Raw genomic sequence first — 16116 nt, 5'->3', positions numbered from 1 at the left:
ACTCTGATCTAGGGGCAGCGCCTGGTGCAGCATCTAGAAAATGCGGTGCTTGGGCCGCCTTGAGAATCACCAAGGCATCGGTGCTGTCGGGAGCTGAGTCTACGATCTCTGCAGGCAAAGGCAAAACCAGATGCACGCATGCCATGGCAATCCCATGTTTTGTTCTTAACCCTAAAGCAGAAGACAGTAGTGGCCAGTAGAGAAATAATTACGTTGAAGATGCCTTATCCCACATATTAAATATTAGACTGAAAAGCTGAACCCTTCAATTTCTTGAAAAGAAAGATCGGACAGTTCTGAGACAATAAGCAATTGAATTGGGAAATGTTTAACTTCAAGGAAGGTTACAGGAGACAAAATGCTGCTGCGCTATTGCAACCACAGGTGCCGGGGGACCTGTGAGGGGTGGATGGGGCAGGTGGCGGGCAGGCTTCTGGAAGGGCTGCGGCCACGTCGATTTTTACTTTGCAGAGGAGGTGAGTTTGTGGGGACAGGGGCAGGAAGTGTGCCAGCTGGTGTGACCTTTGCCCGTTTTTGCCCACGTTAGAAACCAAGTCCATCTGAATCACAGGCAGACGCGGCTGTGTCATGCCTCACAGTTATTGCTTTTTCCCAAAGTGAAGGTTTGTGGCCACCTTGTGTCAAGCAGGTCTGTCGACAGCATTTTTCCTACAGCATCTCCTCACTTTGTGTCTGTGTCCCATTTTGGTAATTCTCACAATATTTCGAATTTTTCATTATTTTTTCATTATTATTATATTTGTTCTGCTGATCTGTGATCAGGGATCTCTGATGTTACTACTATACTCGCTGAAGGCTCAGACGACGGTTAGCATTTTTCAGCAATAAAGCATTTTTAAATTAAGGTGTATACATTATTTTTTTAGACATAATGCTGTTGCACACTTAACAGACTTCAGTACAGTGCAAACATAACCGCTATATGCACTGGGAAAGCCCAAAATATCACGTGACTCGCTTTACTGCAATATTCACTTTATTGCAGTGGTCTGGAACCGAACCCACAGTATCTCCGGGGTCTGCCTGGACTTCCCTAAACTTTCACTTCTGTCAATAACCCCAGAGGCAATTATGGTTTGTGGAAAACCCTGCAATAGGTCTCCCTCCTCCCTCTTCTTTAAGATATCCCAAAACACACTAAGACACTTACATGCAGGTTCAGATGGAATCCACCAGACAAGGATGGAGATGGATCCCCTGCTCTACAAAAGGCTCATATTATTTTAAATCAATTCACCCCAAAATAAAGGCAAACTTGCTTAAAAAGTTACTGAGAAATTCTAGAATTTTAATGAGATGCTTCTTTTCTGTTAAATACTTAAGAGACACAAAACATCCAAAACATCAGGGGACAGGGGAGAACGACTGAACTAGATTAGCTTTAACTAGAAAACTGAGTGGGAGCAGTTCTTTGCAGCTTCAGGGCCTGCATTCCTAGTGGCCCCCAAGCGCTGAACTTACCGCAGGTCTGGGCCGAGTCCCGGTGGCACTGACAACAGGCGTGGGGCGCAGGGCCGCTGAGCCGAGGTCTGTCGAAACAGGACAGTTCAGAACCGTTGTACTGCAGGTCCTGTGCCCTCAGGGACCCTGCGGAGGCCGAGAACTCCGTCAGCAAGACAGCTTCCCCAGGAGGAGCCCACAAACATCCCAGTGCAACCAGAACTACCCCGGCTTTTGCAGTTATAAAGGAAAGGAGAGCTGTTGTTCACATCTAAAAATACTTCTTACACGGAAGCAAAGATACGAAACAATCGGTCAAGACAGCTCGAGCTGTAAGGTACTTGTGTTGCCAGAGCTCAGACGAGCTGTGTTTCTGCCGAGGGGCGGGGGTACCCCTGCCTCCTCAGGTCCCCGGGAAGTGATGCTGCCCAGTGGCCGCGCCCTCAGCGCCTTTTGGCAGGAGGCCTCTTGGGGAGCAGGCCCCTGGGACGCCTGTTTCCACGTGCTCTCTCTGTCCCTTTGGCTGCAACCTGACTCTCCTCTTAGGTTCTCGTCGAACACCCGGATGGCAGTGATGACCAACAAAACACCCCCACCAAGACGCTAAGACACAGAAAGGGCTCAGAACTCACAGCTGGGTTTCTTCTCCATAAACTGCCGCTTACAGTATATGACGCAGAGGATGAGCAGGGCCAGCAGGACGGTGGCCAGGGCGCTGCAGATCACGGCAGCCAGGGCCGTGTCCCGTGGGCTGGAGGCCGTGGACGGGATCCTCACCAGGTTGACCTTGCTGGTACCTGAAAACCACGGGGATGGAATCAGCACATCTCGACCACCCAAGGGACTCAGGTGCTCACACTGAACTCGGGGTCCCCTGCAGCAGTGGCCTTCATGCAACATCAATGAGACCAGGGGGAGGTGTTCTAGCGGGCTCAGACTCTCCCTCCGCCTGGGAGATCGCTTGAATACCGCACCTCTCCCTGCGACTCTCCTCTGTTCCCATGACACCAACCACACGCAGCCCCGACACGTGTGCTGTCGGGCCCGTTGGACCAGAACCATCTGCGAGTTGGGAATCTGTCATCTTGCTCTTCCTCCCCAGCACTTGGCAGTGTGGGCCGCAGAGCAAGCACTCGATATGCACCCTTTAATTGGAATTAGACCTTCTACAGTTTTAAGCAGGCTGAACTAAAGTATGCTTTGGGGGTCCACTTTAGGGGAAAACCAGGACTTGGATCATTCATAACCTCACAGCAGGCCCCCAATTTCTGAGACAGTGAACATTTTTTAACGCCTTAGCTGTTAAATTACTGAACAACACCTAAGTTTTGGAGAAAAAAACCGAACACTGTTGTGATCTCAGATTGACAGCACTTCTCAGTTTGGACGAAGCACATCTTGAGGGCCGTTTGCCCCTGTGTCTCACGGTGACGGTAATGGACTTGGCAGCCCTAGAGATGACAGGCTGGTGTCTGCATCTGTGCTGCACACGGCACAAAAGGCCACCTGGTACTTTCTCCCCACCCCTGAGTGCACAGGCCCCACCCCTGAGTGCACAGGCCCCACCCCTGAGTGCACAGGCCCCACCCCCATCCCAACCCTTGAAGCCTGGTTTCCACTTTACGACCCCTGCGGCTAGAGCCAGAGAGAAACTTCAGGGTTGATATTATTGAATCATAAAAATACGACCGCAGGAGCGATCGTTTTGGAATGTTGAATCTTGGTGTATCTACACTCAGTGATTCTGGGCCACCCTCGTACACGTTTCTTATTGCCCCTGGGAAAGGCACATAAACCATATACCTTGGACCTGGATGAATAAGAATCTTAATCTAATCATACATTTTGAAGGATATCTGTTTGTAAACATGTGTTAATATTCATAAACAAATAGCGCTTCTAGCTATGTAGACATAGTGTCATAATCAAATCGCACACGTTAGATGTTCATCACACAGCAAGTTAAATAGATTACACCTCTGACCTGATAGAGATGAAATCTAAACCTGAAACAGCCTCTGTCGCTGGACAAATTCACAAGAGGACGTATGAACACAAGCACAGCTGTGCAAACACTGGTAAGTAAATACACGAATAGGAATTTATATCGAATGCAAGTAAAATCGTGGGCTACGCTTGGGAAACATTAAGTATTACCTGTTGCGACCAAATGGTGAAGTTGATTTATGTTTGTGAGAAAGTGGTTTAGTTCAGAGTGAGATCAGGCCCCTTAGCTGAAACTTTCCACCAAATAACCAAGCTCTAGTCAATACTAGGCTTTAGCAGAACTGTTATCAAAATGAGACTGAATACATTATTTGAGTCGAAGATAAAGTTCCTGACTACGATGTAAGGATTAAGTTAAACTCATTGATCAATGGAGTATTAGATATTCAGAAAAACCCTACGAGGAACCAGGAATTCAGGTTAAAGTAGAACAAGATTAGAGTCTTCTGGGTTCTTATTGTTTAAAACCTTTCTAAAATGGATGAGTCAACTTCCTTGCCTTCACAGAAAAGGAACCGTTTCTAACATAAATCAGCTGAAATGCCCTCAAATGGGTATATTTGTAATTTGGTGGTTGGTGACTCAGGGCTCATTTTCCCCAAGCCAGTCAGGAAAGTCTTGGTAACACATATCTTTCCAAGGAAGCGCACTAATACTGTGATATCAGTGCTACTGAGTTGTCATACTAACATCCATTTTAAACATAATTACACCAAATAAGCTACTTCTCTATGCATTTCCCAGGCAGGAGCATCTGAAGACGAACAAGAAAATACAGACATTTCACCTCTCAGTTTCTGACATCTATATACGAAAAGGCATCTTGTTAATGCAAACACCTCTCCCAAGAGTCCCCATGGGAAGCACGCTCTGAAAGCCACATTCTTGATTCTTGTTTATATGGACAAGTTTATGACAACCCTGACAGCAAACACCATCTTTTTTTTTTTTTTTTTATGGGAAATGGGTTCATCATTCTCAAGTTTGTCACATCAGCAATGCAGACGTAACTACAGAAGCTATGAGAGACTGGGCCGAATATCACTAGATTTTAGAACTACCCTCAGAAACTCATTCACATCAGTTCCCGATAAAAGCCTATCTTCTTATCATTCTTTTGACTTGAGCAGTAAAAACAGAGGGGAGGGAGCAGTACCAGCTGTATGACGTGGCTTCTACCCTACTAAGTCCTGGCTCAGAAAAGGACTTACTGACTACAAACCAAAAAAGATTGCTTCTCTGACCTGTCGTTGCTGCCATGATACTGAGATTCAAGATTCTTTCCACCCACGGCTCTAACTCAATTCCCTGGCCAAGCACCTCGATGCCTACAAGGTACCTCACCCTCACCTTGCTAGGATCCTGAGGGTACTTCCAAGGAACCAGGAATAGGACTACCCGTATTCTCTGGAAAGTTCTAACTTTTCTGGAACACAAAGGCACGTCTTACCCTCACCAATTATCAGATTCCTCCCTGATCTCAGCACTACCCTTTGGCAAGTTACTTCAGAGTGAGAGCTGTTTCTTCACTTAAATTTTACGTTACAGGACACACTGTACGTGGGTTCAGTTTCACACTGAACATTTCAGTGGGCTCAGCTCAACTGGACGATGATGTACTGAGTGTCTGTAGCGACTAAGACGTCTCAGTCCTACAAGGCACGACGTTCGCTGAGAGAGGATCTGAACAGATGAGAACACGGGGGTTACCTGCAAGGCCTGGCAAGTGTTTCTATAAGGCCTGCTCCCCCCTTTGGAGTGGGACAAGGTGAGTGAATCCGAGTAGCTGAGACACCCTCCTTGCACCTCAGCCTCCAGAGAGCTTCAGAACGTGGCTGGGGAGACATGTGTGTCGGGGGGGTTTGTTGCCGGGCTCCGACTGCTTTCGGGAATGTCCGAGCAAGAGTTCAGGCCGGAGTGGACCTTTCCTCCACCTGACGCTGACGTGCACCTCCGGTGACCTCACCCTCCTGACGATGGGGTGAAGTCCGTTGACCACCCTCTATTTACAGAGGAGAAAACCCAGACTTTGAGGGACTTGCTCAAGGTCACACAGCAACATGCAGGCAGCTTGAGAACCGGAACCTGGCCTTCGGATCCTTTCTGGTGGACCACCCTGTCCAGGGATGCAGGTAAAACATCTGTCAGGTAACGACAAGCAGAATGTGGCTCATCTCTGTGGGGAGAAGCTGGCCGGGCCCCAGAGAGACCACGGGCCTCCTGATCACAGACCTGTCCACGTGTCCAGGTGTGCAGGTGTCCAGGTGTGCATGGAAGCTGGTTCCACTTGAGGGCCTCTGGCCCAGCGTGGATCTCAGTGTCGCACGATGAGCTGGGCAGAGGGGAAACTCTACGGAGGGGCCTGAGTCTGGAATGGATTCGAGGGCGAGATGGCAGGAGGGGCAGCGCCCAGACGCCCTCCACTAGTAACTGCAGCTCTGCTTCCTCTCGAGCCCCCTGCTTGTTCAACCTCACGCCTGAGTAGGCTGTGTTTAAAAACCTGCTGAACAAAAGCTCCCTCTTCCCAGAGCCCACTCTCCACAGAGGGTGCTAAACAGGGAGGACGGAGCTGGTTGGCACCATCTGGCCCCTCCCTGAACCTCAGCCTCCCCAGGGACGATTACACAGGGGCTCATACGTGGCACCGAGATCCACTGCGAGGGACCGTGAGAACTTCTCTCAGGGCGGAACGAGCTTCCATGCACGCCTGCACACCCGGACAGGTCTGCGCTCAGGAGCCCGTGACCTCCCTGTGGCCTGGCCGGCTTCTCCCCACGGAGATGAGCGTGGTCTTCACAGCAAAGAACAGGATTACGTCAGACGCTGCATGTCACTTCTCTGAACTTTACATTCCCAGTCCAAGCTGCTTTCCCAACTCCAGAGTCACACACCCAACGGCCAGCTGGACGTCTCCACGTGGATGGGGAAGCACCTAAGCCCGGCATATCCAAAAACGAGCTCTCCACCACCCCGCCCCACCCTCTTCCCAGCACCCGCCCTGCGCCCCATGAATCCCTCCTCCCTGCCATGGCCTCGGCCTGCAGCACCCTCCCCGGGCTTCGAGCATCACCCCTCCACTGCTGTAGCTCTTTTCTCAAGTGTCACCTACTCAGTGAGGCTTCCCTGCCGAACTCCTTCAAACTGTCACCTCTCTCCAATGCCCCCCGGCTTTCCTTTCCTCCCCAGCACTTGCCACCATCTGACATTTCATATATTTAACTTGGGTGCTTCCTTGTCATTCTTCCCTGTGCTGGGAGCAGTACAGCCCACTCTGCTTCCCCAAACCCACCCCCTGCCTTGTGCTGAAGCTGGTCCAGCAAGAGGCTACACTTCCCAGCCTCCTTTGTAGCCAAGTGTGATACGTCCAAATCAGAGTCAAGGGGGCCCGGGAGGACGAGCAGAAGGGATGGGGTGGCATCTGCGTCACCTCCACTTTAGGGACAAATTACCCCAGCGTCCCCTTCGCTGGGGCTGGAGCTGCATGCGGCAGCAGCCCAGTCTGGGTCCTATGGGTGAGGAGGACAGATGAGGAAGCTACCCGAAGGCTGGCAAAGCAGCAGGGGCCAGGCGCTGGGCCTCTGAAGGACACCTGCGGCACAGCTGCTCCACCAGCTGCACCACCTGCACGGTTACAGAACAGAGAGGACCTGCTGCCTTCCAGAGGCTGCACTACTGGGGGGCTTCCCTGTTACAGCTGCTTAGCCTTGAGCACAACCAATTAAATCCCTCCCTGAAATACAGGCTCCACAAGGGCAGAGATGTCATAGGTTTTGTTCACCACTGTACTGATGATACTTACAAGAGTTCTGGGCACACAGCTGGTGCCCAATAAATATAAACGATGACACGAATGCACGTCTGTGAAAGAAACTGGAAAACCCTAAGCGTTCCCCGAAGTTTGTTAAGCGGCAAACTGTCCAGTCACTGAGCTGAGATTATACCCACAATGCGTGTGTCCTTCATCCCTCCACCTCTGGCTGGTGACAGTACAGGTGCAAACAGCTGGGGGGAAATAACAGTTTCGTCTGCAGGCACTCACTTTACGTTATGTTAACCTGACTCTGGGAGAAAAAGCAAGGGTTGCTCAGACTTATCAATACACAAGCCTTGAAGGTCATTGGCGATAACCTCAGAATGAGAATGAAACAAAAATTTATCTCCCTCTATTCAATCTGAATTAGCGCCCCATGGACTCGTCAAAAAGGGATCTTATTTAAGTGATTATCCGCCAAGTGTGATCTTAGTTAAACATCCACACTTAGCAACGACTGACTCATAGTGAATTACCAAAGAAGCCAGAAAAGGAGAGGACCTTCAGGGGCTCCGTCACATCTCCCAACAAAAGCTGCTTTGGTGTCAATTTCAGAAACTGACTGTTAGGCAAATTGGATCCAGGGAACGATGAAATCGCATTCCTATCATTTTACCAAATTAGGCATCTTTATCTTACATTTTTACCCATGCCTTCCCCCTAAAACCACTCAGAGGGATGGAGAAAATTACATGAACATTTAGAGATCTGCTAACAACAGAAGGCCATGAATTTTTTTTGTAGAAAGTCATCCAAATTACCATCAACATTATCACAGACACCAAACACCTACAGAGGGCCGGCCTCTTACTACCCACTTGTGGAATGTCATAATAATCCTTCACAGCACGGGTTTTACAGATGAAGACGTCTGTTCAAATCTATAAACAGTTTTTCATTTAAACCACCATTGGGTATTCATATTCTGGAAAGCAAACCGAACTACAGGTTCCTTGGTCCGTACTGCGTTTGGCTGGCTTCTTTGATTTCAACATGAGTATATTTTTACAAATTGATTTCTTCCCTCATTTTCTTCAACCAAATTTACTGTAATATAAAGTATTCAACAATTTGAATACAAGATAAATTATTTTTTAAAAATGAAGACATCTGTACAAATCTTTAAACAGTTTTTCATTTAAACAACCATCGGGTGCTTGAATCTAGATTTAGGCCCGATTTGTCCGTCTGCTCTTTTTAAAAAAATTAAGCTATGCTCCTTCCAATATTCCAACAATATTGCTTAGAGCAAAAAATATACTGTGGTGTGAAGGACTGCTAGTTCAAATTTTGTACAGACCAGTAAATTCTACTTAATTAGCTAACATATACAATATAACTTGACCTAACTTAAAACAAACAGAGCTTCACAAATTCAACCTCTCTTGCCCCAAGATTAAACAGGCTCTTGCATGTTATTGCAGCGAAAAAGAACACATGGCTCCTTAAATTTATTTTTTAAATGTTCTTTGTAAGGTCTATATGGTAGAACTAGGTGAGCGTCAGATAAATAGAGTGGGGAAGAACCAGTTGTAAATGAACTAATTATGCTTTCTGTCTGGGCTTCCATGTTTAAGATCTCACTAATGCCTTGTGTTTTCATCAGAGAGTTCACATAAGAAAATAATACAGCAGGTGTCACACTGTGTGACAGATCACTTTGCAAACTCCAGCAGAATTGGGAATGCGAGCCTTTTCACTTGTCGATGACCCTGCTTTGGCACATGCAACTCAATTAACGATTAGTTCAGGAAGATAAACTTACAATTTAGACGTTTGCGAATAATTTTCAGTAATATATTTTATCTTTGACTTTTATATTTCTTTCGAGTAGAGTACACATCAATCCATTGCTTTCTGTGCTCTTTCCTCACCACAACCACTACCAACCAAAAAACCCCACGTTGAATAACTGCTTAACAAATTTAAAACCTGATGAATCGATTTCTAGCTATGTTCTTTCATTAAAAAAATATATTAATAAATAGCATTTTGCAATCTTAACTGAGGCAAGGATACAGTCCTGGAGTGTAAGGTTCATCTTGTTAATCTAAACTGGTTAAACAAAAATATCTATGGTAACACTCAATGTATGAATTCCAGATGTACTAAAGAAGTCTGCCAATAAACAAAATAGTTGGATTTTTTTTCCCTCTTCTAATTTATTTGTTTATTGAGGTATAGTTGATGTGCAGAATTATATAAATTTCAGGTGTAACGATGTAGTGATTCACAATTTTTTAAGGTTGTATTCCATTTATAGTTATAATAAAATATAGGCTATATTCCCTGTGTGGCACATTATATCCGTGTGTCTTATTTATTTTATGCATAGATCCTCTTCTAATTTAGATGAGGGTATTGATATGCAATTATGATTTACATTTTTTTTCACCTCCTCCCCTTTCTCTTGCCCTGCCTGCCCCTAGTTAAAAGGGACACACACATTAAAAGAAGGCTTCTATTCTTTTTTTTTTTTGGCATTTGAAGTATCCTTGGTTTTATTTAAAATAATAATAATGATGATGATAATGATGATGAAGGAGGGGCAAGAAGACATGATTACATTTTATTTGACATGCTAGAATAGCACTGTTCCTTTTTCTTTCCAAGTGGAATTTGCTGATTATGGATAACAAAGGAACATGTAAAGAAATAATATCAGTAATTTATTTCTGAGAAATGAAGACAGAGAGTATCAAAAGTGTCCCTGAGTATTTTCTTCTGATTTTTTATAGACCTAATAAAACTATTTCTTACTTTTCTAAATGCAAAGTATAAAGAATATAAGTAAATATAAAGTATGGTTCTTAGCCTCAGGCAAGTTATAACCCAGCTGGGAGGAACACAGTGTAATTCTTATTCATGGGGATATCCTCACCTGAATGTGCCCGGGTTGTTTTTTTTGGCCAGCCATGGGGATAAAAGTTTGTTAATGAGGATGTTGGAGTACATTGTAGAGGAGGCTTGAATCCTCAGTGATGTCAAATACGAAATGGAGTATCTAAACTGAGGGTGGGCAAACTTTTCCTGGGAAGGTTTGCAAGCACTCAACTCTGCTATTGCAGTGAAAAGGAGCCACAGACAATATGTACGTGAATGGCTAGGACTGCATTCCCATAGAAAGAGCAGTAGTTTACTGATCCCTGCTCTGCATCCTCTGCACTGCCTACCACCAGATTTCATTTATCTGTTGAGATAAACCCTTTGGAGTTCAAGCCACCGGCATATTCCTCTGAAATAAACAATAAATAAAACAGTCGGATTTTTAAAATCCATTTTATATCAAGCACTCTGACACTGGATGTAACGTAATGTAAAAGAGTGAGTCTTCACCTTTTTACTTATCTTTCATTTTAAACTTTGGTCTTTGAACTATGTGGTTTGTTTTTCAATAACCGATAAAAAAACATTTGAAAATGAGATTTTTTTCTGTTTGCACAGAAAAAAATATATTTTTTAAACTGAATTGATTTTTTTTATTGTGGTGAAATATACGTAACATAAAATTTACATTTAGTGACACTGAGTATATTCACAACATTGTGAACCATCGCCAGTAAAGTGATGGTTGTCCTCCCCCTTTTCGCCCGTGTCCTGGTAAACACTAACCTGCTTTCTGTCTCTATGAACTTGCCTACTCTGGGTATTTCATATAAATGGAATCATAAAATATCATGTGACCTTCTGTGTCTGGCTTCTTTCACTTAGTGGAATGTCTTCGAGTTTCACCTACGTTACAGCGTGCATCAGAACTTCATCCCTTTTTGTGAAGGGATGTGACTGTACGATGGACCACATTTCGTTTACTCATTTATCAGACGGTGGATATCTGAGTTGTCTCCACCCTTTGGCTACTATGAATAATGTTGCTATGAACATTTACGTTCAATCTTTTCCCATATATGTTTAAACTTTTCACGAAGATACACAGCAATGGTTCCACACGCTATCAAAAGGTACCTTATTGTTATTTCACTAAGGAATTAAGTTAATCAGTCACTCACCTATTTAATGTTACTACACTAAAGCATTAAGTTAATTAGTAAGTCAGGAAATAAAAACAATTCCTGGGCAAACCAAGAGAAGAGTGGAAGGAGACAGCGCCAGAGAACTGGTCAGGATCAGTGCATGTGGGGATCTGTAAACCATAGTGAGGAGTTTGAATTCTAGTCTAAGAATAACAGGAAGTACTCAACGATCGCAGAACACATTTCTAGCAGCAAATGTCTACATTTAAAAAGATCTGAAATCAATAACCTAATGTTTACCTTTGTGACATTAGAAAAATAAGAGCAAACTGAACCAAAAGCTAGCAGATGGAATGAAATAATAAAGATCAGAGCAGAGACAAATAAACAGAGAAAAACAATAGAGGCAGTAAAACCAAAAGCTGGTTCTTTGAAAAGATCAACAAAATTGATGAAACTTAGATTGACAGGAAAAAACGGGAGAAGACTCAAATAACTAAAATCAGAAATGAAAGAGCAGACATTGCTATGGACTTTACAGAAATAAAAAGGGTTATAAGAGAATATTATGAACAACAAATTGGATAAACTAGGTAAAATAGAAAAATGCTTAGAAATACACAAGCCAACAAAACGGACACAGAAGAGACAGAAAACCAAAACAGAGAGACTATTATCTCATATTCCATCTCATGACAAAGAGATGGAATCAGTAATCAAAAACCTCCTGACAAAGAAGAGCCCAGAACCAGATGCCTTCACTGGTGAATTCTACCAAATATTTAAAGAAAAATCAACACCGTTCCTTCTCAAACTCTTCCAAAAAATGAAGAGGAAAGAAGAGTTCCTAACTCATTCTGTGAGGCCAACACTACCCTGATACCAAAGCCAGATAAAGGCACTAGAAGGAGAGAGAACTACAGATCAAGATCCCTTACAGATATAGATGAAAAACCCCCAACAAAAATAGTAGCAAATCAAAGTCAGTGCATATTAAAGGATTATACACCATGACCAAGTGGGGTCTATCCCATGAAGGCAATGATGATTAATCATAAAAAAAAATCAATCAACGTAATACACAATAAAAAATGAAAGGGAAAAAAACCACATGATCATCTCATTTATGCTAAAAAAGTACTTGACAAAACCCTAACCCTTTCACGATAAAAACACTCAATATATCAGCAAGAGTCCTTGCCTGCGTCTGCCCCGAGCCGGCGGTTCTCCGTACACCCAGAACCCAGCACCCAGAGAGACATGCCGTGTGCCCACAGAGCAGATGCGGGCAAAGCGGTGGTGGCCAGGCTCAGACTGGGCTGCTCCGATCCAAGCAGATCTGTTCAAATCCAACAACTCTTGTAATACTTTCAGGTCCTCCTCTCAGAACACCACAGCTGCCCCAAATCCAGCAAGTGCCACCACAAGGCAAGTGGCAGTGCTCTGCAGTCCACAGCCGGTCTCTTGGGGATCTCCTCCCCCCTTCCATATCTCTGCTGTTAAGAGACTCAGGCCTGGAAACATCTCCATTCCCCCATCTTCTAAACCCAAGCCAAACAGCATCCAGACGTCCAGTATGGCAAGGATGAAGCAGGTCTTCATCGAATCTGCTAGTTCCACACCTTATTTTATTGACACGGAAATGTTGAGGATCCCAAATTTGATTGCTTTGAAGAGCATGATGAATGCCAACATTAAATTTGCTGGAGTTTTATGTACAAGATGAAGACAGACAACATTTAAAATTACTTAAGATATGATTCCTTTAAATGTGGCTTAAGAAATACGGACACTTAAAACTCTACCTTGAAATAAGAATAGATTCTGTCTTACCTAGAGATAAAGGATGGAATGTGGAACAGAGATTCAGTTTTCATTCGGTTCATTAAATCTGTAAGGCCATAAGACAAGTAATAGAAAAAGCTTCCAGGATTCCACTTATACGCACATTGGAAGGAACGTCCAGGTGTTACTGCAAATCTTCAAGGTACTGTTTCAGCAGTGCTAATTTAATGCTGATACACTCTGGACAAAGGTTTACACTGGTAAGCTCTCACTGCTCTCCTGGGGACTGAACTCTTTCCTCTGAGGCTTTGGATTTGACATTGCATTTGATGATTATGTGCCAGGGCAATGATGGTTTGGAATCTACCCCAAATACAAGCACAATGAGTAAATTTTGCTCATATACTTCTCACCTATTTCTGGTCCACAAGAGCACTAGATTCATTTGAGCAAACTGATTCCAGAGAGGTTGCACTGACCTGACCCTAACTCTAACTCACACGTGTATGGTCAACTGATTTTTAACAAGGGTGCCAAGACCATGCTCTTCAATAAATGGTGCTGGGAAAACTGGATATCCATGTGCAAAAGAATGAAGTTGGATACTATCTCATACCATATTAAAAAAATTAACTCAAAAAATGGATCAAAGATCTAAGTTTAAGAACTAAAGCTATAAAATTCTTAGAATAAAACATAGGGTAAAATCTTCATGACCTTGGATTTGGTATTTGGTTCCTTAAATACCAAAGCATAGCATAATAATAAAATAATAATAATGGGAAGGGATTGGAGGGTTTTAAACATGGAGGGTGACAGGCTCTCACACTTTAGAAAGATAACCACCTGCTGGATGCTGAGGTGAAGAGAGAAGGACAACAGGTGAGGGGGTGTGCAGTGGTCTAGATGATGATGATGATGGCTTGGGTTAAGACTGTAACCACGGAGATGTTACCAAATGGTTACGTTTGAGAAATATTTGTTGTAAGAGCAACTGGATGTACTAGTTGTGAGTCATGTGCCAGGAAAGATGGAACCAACAATGATATGAGGTTTTGGAGTGAACCCAGAAGAACTATGGTGCCATTTACTAATGAGGACGGCAGAAGCTTGAAGGACACTGCATTTGCTGGGGGTCGGGAAGGAAGGGAATTCTGTTTTGGAAATGTGAAGTTTCAGATACCTGTTACCTGTCTACCCGGAACTGCTGAGCTGGCAGCTGGATATCCCAACAAAGCATGAAAGAAATTGTAATTGGAGACACAGATTTGAAACTCTGTGTATAGATAATGTCAAAAGCCAGAGGACTGTAAAATCACCTACATGCGTAGTGTAGATAAAGAAGAGAACCTAGGACAGAACTCAGGTACACTGTGAAATTAGGAAATCTGATAGAAGAGCAGGAGCTAGCCTCTGAGATAAGAAGAAGAGAAGCCTGGAAAAGAATTCATTTCAAGAAAGAAGTGGTAAACAAAGGTTAATGGGATGAATTCTTCCAATTCTCAAATAACTAAGCAACATCAGGATTTATTTGGGGGATTGGTTACAGAAAGCAAATTTCAACAATTCCAGGGGAAAGTTAAAACAGATCTGTGATTTTTTGCCCCCTGACTCCAGACTATACTACAAAAGCTACAGTCATCAAAACAGTATGGTATTGGCACAAAAACAGGTACATGGATCAGTGGAACAGCACGGCCCAGAAATAACCCCATGCACCTATGGTCAATTAATCTACAACAAAGGAGGCAAGAATATACAGTGGAGAAAGACAGTCTCTCCAATAAGTGGTGCTTGGAAAACCACATGCAAAAGAATGAAATTAGAACATTTTCTCACACTGTATACAAAAATAAACTCAAAATGGATTAAAGACCTAAATGAAAAGACCATAAAACTCCTGGAAGAAAATACAAGCAGTACTCTCTTTGACACTGGCCTTAGCAATAGTTTTTGAGATCTGTCTCCTCTGACAAGGGAAACAAAAGCAAAATGAAACAATTGGAACCTAATCAAACTAAAAAGCTTTTGCACATCAAAGGAAACCATCAACGAAACAAACAAACAAAAAACCTACTGAATGGGAGAAGATATTTGCAAATGATATGACTGATAAGGGGTTAATATCCAACATATATAAAGGACTCATACAACTGAATATCAAAAAAACCCAAACAACCTGATTAAAAAATGGGCAGAGGACCTGAACAGGCATTTTTCCAAAGAAGACAACAGATGGCCAACAGACACATGAAATGCTCAACATCACTAACCATCAGGGAAATGCAAACCAAAACCACAGTGAGATATCACTTCCCACCTGTCAGAATGGCTATCATCAAAAAGACAAGAAATAACAAGTGTTGGTGAGAATGTGGAGAAAAGGGGACCCTCCTGCACTGTTTGTGGGAATGTAAATTGGTGCAGCCACTATGGAAAACAATAAAATGGAGGTTCCTAAAAAATTACAAATAGAGCTACCATATTTTTAAAAAATTACTGACCTTGCCCATTGCAGCTGCCTACAAATTTATTGTTGAATGAATCTCTGAATTAAAATGAAACTAAAATGTGATTTCAAAATACGATATCACAAAGTAAAAGAAGAGGCGCGAAGCTCAGTGGGAGTTTGTAACAAATAGTAATCACAACTCAAGCAAGATCTCATTACTCACTAAGCAAGATTATTTACATTAAGAAAGTATCATTTTTCAAAGGAATGATAGAAGGATTACACTAGGATTTGCATCTTTTTTTAAAAGGAATCATTCTGACCTTACTTTTGAAGCTTCACCCAAATCATTTAACTTGACGTTTCTGTTTACCAGAATCTGAGCCTAGTAAACATTGGCCAGACCATCTTCTAACATCTGTATTTGGGGCAGTCAGTTGTGTGCAAGTGAAACCAAAAGTTCCTCGTGTCACACCAGTTTTCAAACATGCTCTGAGTGCTGAGTTCCCAAGTTAGTGCCCTAAACTGTTTTTATTGATTTTCCTTTTTGAACTGAGAGCACATCAAAAACAGTGCAGCTAGGCAAGCATTTTTCCTTTGTTGAGCAATGTTTTAACATTTGTTTATAA

At 43.4% G+C, this 16116-nt stretch overlaps 1 protein-coding gene across 9 annotated transcripts in view; it reads right to left on the bottom strand.

Annotated features, from left to right (window-relative positions):
- TNFRSF19 (TNF receptor superfamily member 19) overlaps nt 1-16116 on the bottom strand; it is a 117606-nt gene that overhangs the window by 10534 nt on the left and 90956 nt on the right. For 8 of the 9 annotated variants that reach the window (XM_073794955.1, XM_073794954.1, XM_073794957.1 and 5 more), the window contains 2 exons: nt 2094-2258; nt 1483-1608 (listed from right to left, as the gene is read on the bottom strand). In XM_073794955.1, coding sequence (XP_073651056.1) covers nt 1483-1608; nt 2094-2258 — 291 coding nt within the window. The remainder of the gene's footprint in view (nt 1-1482; nt 1609-2093; nt 2259-16116) is intronic. The other variant, XM_073794952.1, reaches the window with a different exon arrangement.

The sequence above is a fragment of the Tursiops truncatus genome, chromosome 18 (genome assembly GCF_011762595.2).
Source record: "Tursiops truncatus isolate mTurTru1 chromosome 18, mTurTru1.mat.Y, whole genome shotgun sequence".
In the NCBI taxonomy this organism is placed as follows: Eukaryota; Metazoa; Chordata; class Mammalia; order Artiodactyla; family Delphinidae; genus Tursiops; species Tursiops truncatus.
The sequence above is the reverse complement of the archived record's forward strand: the minus strand, read 5'-3'. Positions and strand labels throughout refer to the sequence as shown.